General features: G+C 41.9%; 1 protein-coding gene across 1 annotated transcript in view; it reads left to right on the top strand.

The window, feature by feature from the left end:
• Positions 1-13,744, top strand: part of LOC126283425 (RNA-binding protein Musashi homolog Rbp6) — a 1,171,251-nt gene that overhangs the window by 1,081,654 nt on the left and 75,853 nt on the right. The window contains exon 8 of the mRNA XM_049982271.1: positions 6,608-6,640. Coding sequence (XP_049838228.1) covers positions 6,608-6,640 — 33 coding nt within the window. The remainder of the gene's footprint in view (positions 1-6,607; positions 6,641-13,744) is intronic.

The following is a 13,744-nucleotide window of genomic DNA, read 5'->3' as shown; positions in this document are numbered from 1 at the left end:
TTCCCCTCCGCCCCCGGCCCCCACTAGTCCCGCCTCCGGCCCCTAACTGCCTAGCCTCCGCCCTCCACCTCTCGCTTCTCTATCTCCTTCCTCTGTTTTCTCACTTACCATCCTCAGTTTCATCACGATTCACTGCCCATTGCGACAGGCGTGCCTTTGCCAGCATTATAGTTTTCTAAATGTGAACTTTGAAATCCCTTTAACTTAGATCTGACGTCACAAGAGGGCCTTAAGATCCGGCGACTATTTTGTAGATTTGCGAACGTCGTCACAAATTTGTCGATATGTACAGCACGTGTCACCTAAGTCGTAACTCCGTTAACATCTAGTACCAAAAATATCGATAAAAGTTATGACTCTAGATTGCGGTAATTCTAATTTTACTGATGGTAAGTGTTCCGGTAGTGTGACATCAGTCATAAGACAAATTTCAAGTCCATGTGTTACTACTAAATGATATCCTGCACCGACTGTTTACCATTAAAATACGAAACGGGGCAGGTACTCTGCCAAGGTTAATACACGAAGCAATGTTATCAAATGGGATATAGCAGTAGCTATAGATTTTTTTCCAGTACAACGATTTACTTCTTGATATCAGCCGAACTGTCGTGGACATAAGAACATAAGCGTTACTACACATATCAGTATCTACAGTGGACGTGTTCGGGGATGCAATAACTAGAGGCTGTGCTCAAAGTGAGTTTCGAGGCTGTTGACATGGTACTAGATACGTGCTTTGAGGTCAAGCTATTTCTCGAAAACTTTTACTGTAAATAGTGACACACTATCACTGTACATCTCGTTTCATAACGTGTTGAATGGCGGATACTTGATGCTACACCTTAGTAATTTAATAAGTTTTAACGGATAACAAAATACTTGTCCCTGTAATCACCATCATTTACTGAAACATCACTTTCGTACTTCGAACTCTTTCCGAAATACTACGAGAGTTACGTCTCTGTGACCCACGCTGTGTACCGATGACAAAGTACCCCTAAATTACTTATATAAACTCAACTGGCCGATATAGAGTGAAAGAAAAGCTATGGAGTGGTTCGACATAAGAAGTTTGGGAACAATTTTTTTTAATGTGACAATGGAGGATATCCACAACTTTCTTCTGTCTTCTTCAGTGACAATAGCTGCATTGTTCGAGGCAAGCCTCTGCAATGACTCATTTGATGCATCAGCTGTTTAGCGAAAACTGGGAACAGATAATGCAAGTTCTATCCCACGTGGAGATCTTCTCATCACGTACATTTGAAACATGGAAATTTTGCATGGTTTCGAATAGCTTTTCCCTATTACCTGGAAAAGATATTTGCCATCTTTTAAACTATATGTTTTCCACCATCGAACCGAGTATCAGAGTGATTCCGTGTTCCTTGTCGCATTTCTTCCAACTCTAGAGTTCGTATCAAGTCGTTCTTTTTCATTGTGTAGCTCAGTTACTAAAAGGTATCTTTAATTGCTCAGGCACGCCTGTTTGCCGAGCCCTAAGGAGGAAAGGTCATCAGCTTGAATTTCGAAGTAGGAACAAATATTATGGACCACTCTATAGTATCACCTACCTCACGTTAGTCGTAATATTTTACTGAGGTAAAATGTGGTTGTAGACCGATTACCTTGTTTTGGGCGTGTTTTACATGTGTAGGCTGGTAGTCCACACGACCAGGTGTTTCACAAAACTTCTTTTGGAAATGTCACATTCTAGCGAATGCCTCCTGGCTCTCTGATACATTTTTGATTTTCTATAGTGAACGTAGGTGTTAAAAAAATCGTTACACACCCGAGAATCCATAAATAACTTCCCACTGCCGAATACTCAATAAAAGTTCCTATTTTTTACATTTTTTTTATTTTGCTCCCGATATCATATGAAATATGCACTGTCGCAGTTAAAATTTTATAACGCTGCTTTTCAGAAATTTTCTTCTCGTTACACGTGTTTTACCGTCACGAACTGTTTTCATTTCCAGATTATTGAATCAGTATTCTATCGATAGATCGCTCAGGACATTCCCAAAAAGGGCGCATAGTATTTCTTTGCGATACTAAACAGAGAAGCTTCCGTTGCCATTCCATACTCTGGGAATTTCGTGAGATGCAACATTTCCCACGTGTTTCTAATTTCCTCCTTGTCTCCAATTCGCTAACGTGTTTTAACGACATCGCTTGTTCAGTTTTAGATGTCTGACAATTATTTCAGTATTCTTCCTTATCGTAGCGCTTTGACATTAAAATTGTTCTTAAGCCATTCGTCAGAGGAAATCAGTGTTGCTAAGGAAAACCATCAGATCGAATAAGAAAGTATTTATTAGTTCCCAGATAGTATTGTTGTTTCCTTTTGATGTCCCATTGATGTAGATGTGTATTAGTTTCTTGTCGGTTAAGACTTGTTTGGATGGTGAAGCGCTTCGAAACTAAAGCCTGCCGAACGAATTATGGGGCGCGTCTCGATGTCAATTACACATATCTCCTCGAACAGCAGTGTTCCTGAACATGCACTGGTACTTTACCTCCCGATGTGTATCTGGGAGTGTGAACCTGATCCCGTACAATAATTTGAGATACGTAGACTGAGTCTGCCGTCGGTTCCTCCATGTACCAGTAGATATCCAGAGGTCCTGCAGTTGAAACAGATGTAGTTCGTCAGACGAAAAATGCTAATCGCAGCCTAGTTCGTTTCTTGGCGCATTCACTCCTCTCTTCGTAAAAAAACCTAATGAAATAAAAAATTCAGGGAATCAACTGCTGTGATCAAACTCTGAAACAAGAGGCCTCGTTAAAGTGACTTACGACGTAGATACCAGAGAGATTGGTAGAGAGCCATGCCCGACAAGTTCGCTGCGTGCCTTACGTCGACCAGAATTTTACTTGATTACTAGGCCACTTTAGTGGCGGAGATGTTCGAAACATATCAGTAGCCTTAGTCAGTAGCGATCATAGTTTGTTGTCTTAGCAGTAGCTCACACGTACACACATATCATGAGCTTGCTCGGCGCATGCCGGCCTCGGGTGACTCGCAAGCGTAGCAAAGATATATAGACATATACGTGTAATGAGTTCAAAGAGTATTAGTTTTCGTACTGTTACAGATATAAAGTTCCGTGGACAGTCCCCGACCGTTGTGGAGCTTCTGGTCGGAGAACGAAGCAAAGCGCGCGACACGCGGGATTCTACGCGGAGTTGTCCGTGTTTAATGCGCGTTGGGAAAGAGGGTGCCTTTGTCGAGTGCGGCAAGGTCCTCCGAGATATTGTGCCTGCAAAGTGGCCTCGCTTTTCTGAGAGACAATCTTGTACTTTTTTCGTAGCGGCGTAGTTGTTGTGTAGCAGAGCAAAAGTTTATATGAGAAGTTATTATTGCGTCCAACTTCGTGCTGTGATAAATTTTTATATTTGTTGCGGCCGATGTAAGGCAACGCTCCGTGAACTTGTGGTGACGGGACTGGCCTTAGTTGATATATATGTAGAGAGAGAGACACACATACAGCGAGGGAGAGGAGCAAGTACTTAATTAAAACGTTGTAGTCTAGTCAGCTTAGCGTAGCGAACTTTAAGGAAAAAAAAAGAACTGAGCAGAAGACAAAATACAGATCAGGGAAAGAAATAAAACTCGGCAGGAAATGTAGCGTAGCTGTCTCAGCGAGTATATTTAGTGACACGTGACAATGAGTTTTTGCTACATCGAAACGAATGCAAAATTTTTAACTTTTGGAAGAGTTTCCTTGAGTTTAGTATAGCAGTTAGTAGGCATTTATATTTTTGAAATGGTAGGTCGTAGTTACCAGAAGTGTTAAAATATGTTAACGAGACGAATTGTTGAGCCTGCTGGGCTGCATCGCTCCCGCCTTGCCCCACAACTTACCTCTTCCCTTTCCCCTCCATCCCCGACCTGAACTCATGCTCCCCATCCCTGCACCACATGTTTACCCCTACCAAACAGTGACCTCCCATCACGCAAAGTCTCCTTTCACGGCAGCTACCCGTTGCGGTGATATTCCAAGCGGCCTGAGAACCTAGACCCCCACAAAGAGGGCGTCGTATTCGCTTGCTGTAACACATGCAAGTGCTTCAATCTGAATATAAGTACAGAAGTACAACCAACCACTGAAAATACTCAAAAAACACCAAAGTAAACATCACGTGCCATTTGCTTACTGACTCACTTGTGTAAAAAGAGAATGTACTTTTGCATTTTCCTCGAGTTCCTCATCCCCGCAATGATTTCACAATTGATGGAATATCACTGCTGAATTTTAATGACAATAGTACATCTCCCTTTCCAGATAGATGAAAATGGGAGTCACTATGTATATAGGTGTTTTGAACTAGGCTAAAGAGATTTTTAATTATGAAATAACTCTCATACTAGCATTACTTAGAAGTTAGATGTACGTCAGTATTAATTGTTGTTATCTTGTATCAGAAAAAATACTCATTCATTTATTAATAGAGATTTGTAGTCGAATGTTGGTTTGTATAATGTATAAAAGTATGTGGGAAAATTGTGGTTGTTATAATATGTGATATTTCCAAATTCTTTCACCGTTTCCTATGAAACAGTTATAGTTGAACAGTAGATAACTGGCACCCCTACACAATTTATAAATCTCTAAAGAGACATGCAGCTGATTATAAAAATCACTTGACACCACAATCTTCACCACGAATCTGTAGCGAATGTGGAAATAAGAGAAAGGTAAATGAGAGGTTCGGTTTACTTTGAACCTACAGACTTTGAGTTGTAGGGATATGGTAAGCCTTTCATGAAATTTCATAATACCTATTACTCTGCTAGTTGTTGTTGTTCTGGAAGTAAGATGACATTTGGGCGAACGATGGGCAGGGAAGCTCCTTGTCCATACCAGCTTACCGGTGACGAGGGGATTCCCTGCCTGCATAAGCTCGCACAATAAGTCGTATCATGGCGCGAACCGAGGCTAACGAAAACAGAAAGAAACTGTACCCGTAATGGTAAAGTCTCTTATAAAAATACTCAGTCCTTGTGTAGTGTTCGCGACGTAGCTTTAAATAGCTTCTATAGCGCTTATCTTAGAGTGTTGTTTGTTTCTTGAATAATATTTTATTAATAAAAATTACTTGAGTCATTATGAACTAATACCAAGTGTCTTTTGTAGAAAAAGTGATATTAGCCTAATATAGGGTTTTTTATAATTTAGCCAAAGAAGAGTTAGTCTATAGAGTTTACTAATTAGAAGGGGTCTTGTTTTATTTTGTTCATTAGAGAGAAAGAGACCAACATTTCTGAGATCACTATTGTTATACAAGCAGAAAATTGTAAAACTCAATTTTATAGTCTTCCTAGTTGAAAATATTCATATAGAGAAGTAGAGTTTTTATATGTCAACAGAAAACAGATATTATTTATTTTGTAAATTGATTTATTTTTACTAATGATTAATGCATTTTGATCACTTGTATTTGAACCGAGTATACGTGCCTCTGCTGATGTCTGCCTGTGTTCTGCGCCAAAGGAGACAGTAATGTTTGAAATACGAATGTAACTATTAGAATATTAGCTTTATTACTAATTTAATGTGTGATGTAATTACATATTCTTCTGAGCAACATTAATATCACATGTATTGAGTGAGTAGAGCAGAGTATTCTAACAAAGTGTTGTTTTCATCCTTTTGTGTTCAGAGTATGGTTTTAATGTCATTGTTGTGTAATATAATGGTAAATTTGTTATATCAGATTATGGGTAAGATCCCCATCTTTTTGTATAGAAATTATTGCATGAAGCACTATACTGTTTCAATCAAAAAGTTGAACTGTTCAAAAAAATTTGATTAAATGAAACAGCAAAATTTGAAGCTTACTTCAGTAATGCAAGTTAATGCAATCACTTCAATAACAGTAATATTAAATAATCCATTTCAATATTACCAAATGATCTTTGTTACTTAGAGTAGGAAGTTCGGGATTTGTAAAACAAATTATTAGAATAAATCACGTTTTTTTGAAATCTTATCCATACTTTGTTGTCTTTCACACACTTGCTAGATTAGACAGCCAACAGTAGAATAGCTTAAACATTGACAGCATTCCATATCCGCAGTAGTAGCGTGTAGTATCCCTTAGAGCTTTAGTCCCGCTCTATCCTCAAGTCCTGAGTCCGACGCCAGCGCTGAGCACGCCTGTGGGCTACCGAGACGCCGCCGAACGCCTTCGGGTGTAGAGGCGTGCCCCAGATGGAAATATCTCAGATTCTCTAGCTGTAGCCACTAGTAGCTCGGCAGAAGTAGTGTAGTCTCAGAAAATAAAATAAAAAAACACATCATATAGCTGTTATGAAATTTCATGGATGCTAACATTTCATTTCCCCCGGCGTCATTTATTCAGTTTATTTTTCGTTGCAAAAAATTAAATTCCCCTTTTGGTTTTACCAAATTTTAATTTTTTTTTCACGATTAAAGCCTCAAACTTTTATCTGTTTATGCTTAAAAATTCCATGATGACAGAAATACTTTACACAAAAAAATGTATGACATGTAGATAGTTCACACAGTCAGAAATGATCTGTTTTAATTACCTTGTGTAGCAGTCTAATGTATTTTCTTTTTTGGATTTCTAGATTTTATGTGGTCGCTGGGGGCTTTACCAGATGGTGAGTAAAATTCTTATACTTATTAACATCACTGCTTTTCAAAATTGAATTTGTAGCCCTTTTCAGAAGATGTCCTCTTGATTGTAGCGAGTTAATCAAATCAGCATTGATGACTCATCAAAATGTCATTTGCAACTGTGTTTTTAAATACAACAAAATGTGACTTCAGTGATTTAACTGATATATACTTATTTCAGCAGACTATCAGAATGAATATTCCTTGTTTTTGCTTTAGCAAATATTGTATATTGCAAAAGGGATGTTGTAATTCCAAATTAAATGTTTCAAATGCTTAATTAAAAGTTAATTTAGCCAGCTGTTTGTATCTGGATTACCTTAGTGACGAGAGAAATTGATATTTATAACAGTTATCATCTGATACAAGCAGCTTCATGTATGTGATTCTGTGAGGTTTTTCCGGCATGATTTGTAGATGATGTATTTGCAGATAAGTTGACTATACAACATTTCACTGACTGACTAGTCATCTTGTCAACTGCTGTAGGCAATGATCTAGTGCCTCGATGACTGAACTCTAACCAGACTCAGGGTGTTTTCGGAGTGTTAATTTCTGTATGAGTCCCTTGTTCCATAATTGCGTGAAATTCAAGCATAAATATGCCTTACCATCTAATCGTGTGTTGGTCCATTCAGCTGAATATTTTCGTGTCGTCGGTCTTCTGACCCTGCGACCATAATTCAGTTGTGTAGCGCATTTGACCAGCGAGTGGTGTCCCTATCATGCATCCTCTGGACTATCGTGCTATTCTGACGATTGAGTGACAGCTACTACATCTGACTGAAGGCAATGTTGAAGCGATCCTTGAGATCCTAGCGATTCCTTGTAGCTATCTGGCCGAGATATAACATGCCAGATTAAACCCTTCGCTATAGACTTCTGTGATAAGCGTAATGCACCATTCCTCCAGTCCTTCGCGTACCCCCCACCCCCTCTCCCCTCCTCCAATGTCGCCTCCCTCCTCCTGTACTGTCGACCAGATGGCTCACTGGGTAAAATATGTGTGATCTTACCTTCAGACATACCTGATACCTGCAGCGTCATATATCCTATAAGTCACAGGAATAATGTTGCTTATGTGACCCGCTGTAATTTTGCGTATGCTACTTGTGAATGTCTTAATGGCTAAAATTAATTATGAAAAAATAAATTACGGCCCCATTCACAAATGCTATTATCATGATTTTATCATTGCACACTATAGAGCCCCATTTTTAGGCTTATCAACACTGTATTCCGGCCGACTTCTTATAACTTTATCCCACACCACTAAAACCAGTGCCTAAGCGTGTTTTTCCCGTGCCTAATTTCGTGGTTGTATTCTAAGTATTACTCAACGATAGCTGATTTGTTTGGTAACTTCAGTTGGTTACCTCATCCATAAGAGGACATACTTATTACAGAATGCGAAGTGCGGACCCAAGACCGTATCAGACGTCTGTAGTCCAAGAGGATTTGTAGCAGTTTTAACATTGCTGAAAGAACCTTGTATGCCCCAAGATAAACAGCTCGTTGAACAAATAGAAATATTTATTTCACGTTTCTCTCGCACTGACCCTCAGACACAATTATCAATCCAACGTACTTAACATAGATAATTCTATGTTCTGATTAATAAAATATAAGCGGCCATTGTGTGTTTTTGCCATAACAATTGATAAGAGATCAAATGACAGCGCTACTGTGGTAGTAATGTGCGGTCCGTCACAAACAGTGAATGTTGTAAATCATTACAAGTAACGCCGATTACTGCAGCCAAAGAACAGTCGAACAATGCGGTTCACTGAAGATGAGCAGCTTTATATGCTGCTACGTGCAATGGCCTTTTTGCAACGTGTAAGACTCCAAATACGATTGCATGCACTTCCCTTAGCAATTGCTGCTCGTCGAGATGAACATACAAACATCAAAGGAAGTTTTGCATCACCTCGGTTCCCAGAGTTCCGGAACCTGTACAGAAAATTGGAATAGAGATCAACATAAACATCATTTCCGCCCTTTTTATTGCTTATGAAAACCACACATTACAAGTTGTACCACTATACAGCGAGACCTTCAGAGGTGGTGGTCCAGATTGCTGTACGCACCGGTACCTCTAATACCCAGTAGCACGTCCTCTTGCATTGCTGCATGCCTGTTTTCGTCGTGGCATGCTATCCACAAGGTCATCAAGGCACTGTTGGTCCAGATTGTCCCACTCCTGAATTGACGATTCGGCGTAGATCCCTCAGAGTGTTTGGTGGATCACATCGTCCATAAATAGCCCTTTTCAATCTATCCCAGGCATCTTCGATAGTGTTCATATCTGGAACACGTGGTGGTCACTCTGCTCGAGCGATGTCGTTATCCTGAAGAAAGTCATTCACAAGCCGTGCACGATGGGGGCGCAAATTGTCGTCCATGAAGGCGAATACCTCGCCAATATGCTGCCGATATGGTTGTACTATCGCTCGGAGGATGGCATTCACGTATCGTACGGCGCTTTCCATCATCAACAGCGGCGTACGTCGGTCCCACATAATGCCACCCCACAACAGCAGGGAACCTCCACCTTGCTGCACTCGCTGGACAGTGTGTCTAAGTCGTTAAGCCTAACCGGGTTGCCTCCAAACACGTCTCTGACGATTGTCTGGTTGAAGGTATATGCGACACTCAGCGGTGAAGAGAACGTGATGCCAATTCTGAGCGGTCCATTCGGCATGTCGTTGGGCCCATCTGTACTGCGCTGCATGGTGCCGTGGTTGCAAAGATGGACCTCGCCCTGGATGTCTGGAGTGAAGTTGCGCATCATGCAACCTGTTGCGCACAGTTTGAGCCGTAACACCACGTCTTGTGGCTGCACGAAAATCATTATTCAACATGGTGGCGTTGCTGTCATGTTTCCTCCGAGCCACAATACATAGGTAGTGGTCAAGCACTGCAGTAGTATCCCTTGAGCGGCCTGAGCGACGCATGTCATCGACAGTTCCTGTCTCTCTGTATCTCCTCCATGTCCGAAAAACATCGCTTTGGTTCACTCCGAGGCGCCTGTACACTTCCGTTTTGAGAGCCCTTCCTGGCACAATGTAACAATGCGGACGCGACCGAACCGCGGTATTGACCGTCTAGACATGTTTGAAGTACAGATAGGACGAGCCGTGTAGCTCCTTCCTGGTGGAATTACAGGAACTCATAGGCTGTCGGACTCCCTCCGTCTAATAGGCGCTGCTCACGCATGGTTGTTTACATCTGTGGTCTTAGTGACATCTCTGAACAGTCGAAGGGACTGTGTCTGTGATACAGTATCCACCGTCAACGTCTATCTTCAGGAGTTCTGGGAACCGGGGTGACGCAAAACTTTTTTTGATGTGTGTACGTTCACCGACAGCAGCAATTCTTGGAGGGTTTGAAACTGACTTTTAATGAAAAGGTGTGACATTGCTCCCCTTTTAGGATATGCTTAAGAGTGCTGTTCCGTGTTACATGACTGCGAATGGTAGAGCCTTCCTTGTTGAAGCGCTGGACATTCCCCGATGATACTTCAACTAATCGGGCAACATCATTCACGGAGTGTTCATAGGCACGACCAAGTACGGCAGCTCCTCCATGCTATTCTGACAGGCTACACGTCAGACCTGTCTTTCTGTGCGGATTCCATGTACCCGACTTGCACATAAGCACCACGACATTGCCACGACTTACGTCGGCTGTGCAGTCACATGACCGGCAGGTACCAGTTGTTCAATATGCTCATCACCATCTACGTACATACCCCGCAATCCACTGTACAATGCATGGCGAAGGGTATATTGTAACAGTAACATCGGTTTTCTTTCCTGTTCCATTAGCGTTCTGACAGACGTAAACAGCCACCTGCAATGCGTTATGCCTGTGTAACAACGATGCGTTCCTGTACGCGGGAGTATCGTTAGCGAACGATTTTATAGTGTTGATGATCTTGTCTGATTAACATTTGCGCGACTGCTACGGTCGCAGGTTCGAATCCTGCCTCGGGCATGGATGTATGTGATGTCCTTAGGTTAGTTAGGTTTAATTAGTTCTAAGTTCTAGGGGACTGATGACCACAGCAGTTAAGTCTCATAGTGCTCAGAGCCAATTTTTTGATTAACATTTAAGTATACTGAAAACGTTAGAAGTCCCATTACGCTTCTGTTGTATGTAGACTATGTTACTTTCCGATGTACATTCATTGTCGGGTACATTGCTCTAGGCGCTATTATTCACTTATTTCTTGAACCAATCACATAATTTGCGACGATATTCCGTATTATCACGTCGTGATGAGCAGTCGATGATGTGGTACAGTGTCGAACACCTTTCAGAAATCTGGGAAGTTAGAACCTACATTTTCGGTACATCTTCTGTTTGCAAGAACTCCAGTATGGATAAAGCGAACTGTGTTTCATAAGAGAGGTTCTTCCTAAATTTGTGTGAATTTTTTGAGGTAAACTTAGTTTTCTCCAGGAACGTCATGATTTTTGAGCTTACAGTATACTGTAGGACATGGCACTGTAAAGTGACCATTTTGCTTCTTTTAAGGGAGTGACCGACATTTTGTCCGGTGGACTTGTCCTCGGAAATGTGACGTCTTTTAAATATTTACAAGCTGTCGAGCGTCACTCGCCTCAGTTTGCTGTATAAATGTAATATAAACCATTTTAAAATGAATATCTCTTTAATTAAAACAAATAGAAATGAAAAGTTTTTGGTATTGTCTACATTAAGGAATAACTTAAGGCGGTTATGCTCAAAATGGCCATTGCAATGCATCGTCGACAATCACTTGAAACAGAGCGACATACCAGCTCTGTTATTTCTTGTGAAATAGCATGGGAGGTTTCCTTAATCTGCTCTCTTAGTTCATCCAGTGTCTGTGGTTTTGCGCCGGACACTGTGTTGTTGACAGTACCTCAGAGTCAAAAGTGTAAATGGCTTAAATTCGGTGATCGATTTGCATGCTCCAGAGCATTTCGTCCTGTCCAACTCGAAGAGGATGTGCGACTGACAGATTCACTACAAGAAGTTGAAAGTAAGGTTGCACCCCGTCCTGTTCATCATTGTCCTCCGCAATTCGTGCTCCAATGGCTAACGTTTCGAGATCCTGGCGTCCTGGGTTCGTATCCCTTCAGGATCGGATTTTATCCACTTATGGAGTGAATATTATATTGGTCTGTCATTTCATCATCATCGACGCGCAAATCCCCGAAGTGGCGCCAGGTAAAGGACTTATACTAGGCGGCCGAAATACCCCCAACTGGAGTCTCCAGGCCAATAATTTAATACGACAGGCAACATCTATAATTCCCTTGTGTCTTGAATCATCACTTTCGTTGTGTTGAGAGCTTCTTGCTTTCGCTACGTCCCTTCTCTACATCATACACCGTCCCGTTTACTTCATACTTGTATCGGATTCTTGTGGCTCTTAACCGTGAAGGTGGTGGTTTTCCAAATTCAACTCTCTGTCACCGTCGAACTCCGCCCACATCCTCTGTTTTCTTGTAATACTTTAGCATCCATTTCCCTTGTTGAAACGATGACGCCAAATTTATTTTCATTTCTGAAACAAACTGTGAAGTTTCAGTGTCTTCTGAATTATTACCCACTGGAGTTAGTACTATCCGATTTAATTAAAGATAATTTAGTGTCAAAGAGTGTATACATTACTTTGTTATAGCCTGAAACTCATGTTGGTTATAGTCCAGGCAGGGAGCACTGATATGACGGGCGCTCGCAGCAGTTGGCGAAGATGAGTGGACTCGAAACACACAGCAACTACGATATATAGCTGCTAGTAGGCATGATTTATATCAATGGGGAAAGTTGAAAATTCGTACCGCACCAGGATTCGAACCCGCGTCTCTAGACAGATGCTCTAACCACTGAGCCATCCGGACAAAGTGGTCGCCGTAAATGCACGGACTACCCTAGCGCACCTCCTGTCAGATCCAAATTCTCAATTTTCAAATGTGTGTGAAACCTTATTGGACTTAACTGCTAAGGTCATCAGTCCCTAAGCTTACACACTACTTAATCTAAACTATCCTAAGGACAAACACACACACCTATGCCCAAGAGAATACTCGAACCTCCGCCGGGAACAGCCGCACAGTCCATGACTGAAGCATCTTAGACCGCTCCGCTAATCACGCGCGGCCTCAACTTATCCACACACAACCGACGTACTGCCTCTGCCTCTCATACTCTCTTTGCTTCCCGTGAGAGTTTCGAAAGTAGTGTGCATCTGCACTGAAAGGATCATTGGCCACTCTCGCTTCAATTATTTATGTGGGGACGTTTTTTCACTATTAAGACGAGTGCAAATGCAGACCACTCGTGAACTCTAACGGGAATCCACGAAACGCTGCGAGTAATGCGGATAATGTGTAGCAGCACCACGTCACTAGCGTACGGGTGGGTGGTACAGTAGTCCTTGCATTTACGATGATCACTGTGTCCGGAGGGCTGTGTGGTTGCCGGCACGGTAGCTCAGCGTGTTCGGTCAGCGGGTTCACTGCCCTCTGTAATAAAAACATCCGAGTCAACGGACCAACGATGAACATGAATGGCTGTCACGGGACGTCCGCCCCAAGGAAATGTAATGAACAAAATGAGATTAAAAAAAAAAGTGGTCAGAACATCTGCTTAATAAGCAGCAGACCCGGTTTCGAATAATAAAAAAAGTGTGTGGAATCCTATGGGACTTCATTGCTAAGGTTATCAGTCCCTAAGCTTACACACTAGTTAACCTAAATCTACATTTATGCTCCAAAAGCCACCCAACGGTGTGTGGCGGAGGGCACTTTACGTGCCATTGTCATTACCTCCCTTTCCTGTTCCAGTCGCGTATGGTTCACGGGAAGAACGACTGCGGCAAAGCCTCCGTGCCCGCTCGAATCTCTCTAATTTTACATTCGTGTACTCCTCGGGAGGCATAAGTAGGGGGAAGCAATATATTCGATAACTCATCCAGAAACGCACCCTCTCGAAACCTGGACAGCAGGCTTCACCGCGATGCAGAGTGCCTCTCTTGCAGAGTCTGCCACTTGAGTTTACTAAACATCTCCGTAACGCTATCAAGCTTACCA

The sequence above is a fragment of the Schistocerca gregaria genome, chromosome 1 (genome assembly GCF_023897955.1).
Source record: "Schistocerca gregaria isolate iqSchGreg1 chromosome 1, iqSchGreg1.2, whole genome shotgun sequence".
Taxonomy (NCBI): Eukaryota; Metazoa; Arthropoda; class Insecta; order Orthoptera; family Acrididae; genus Schistocerca; species Schistocerca gregaria.
The sequence above is the reverse complement of the archived record's forward strand: the minus strand, read 5'-3'. Positions and strand labels throughout refer to the sequence as shown.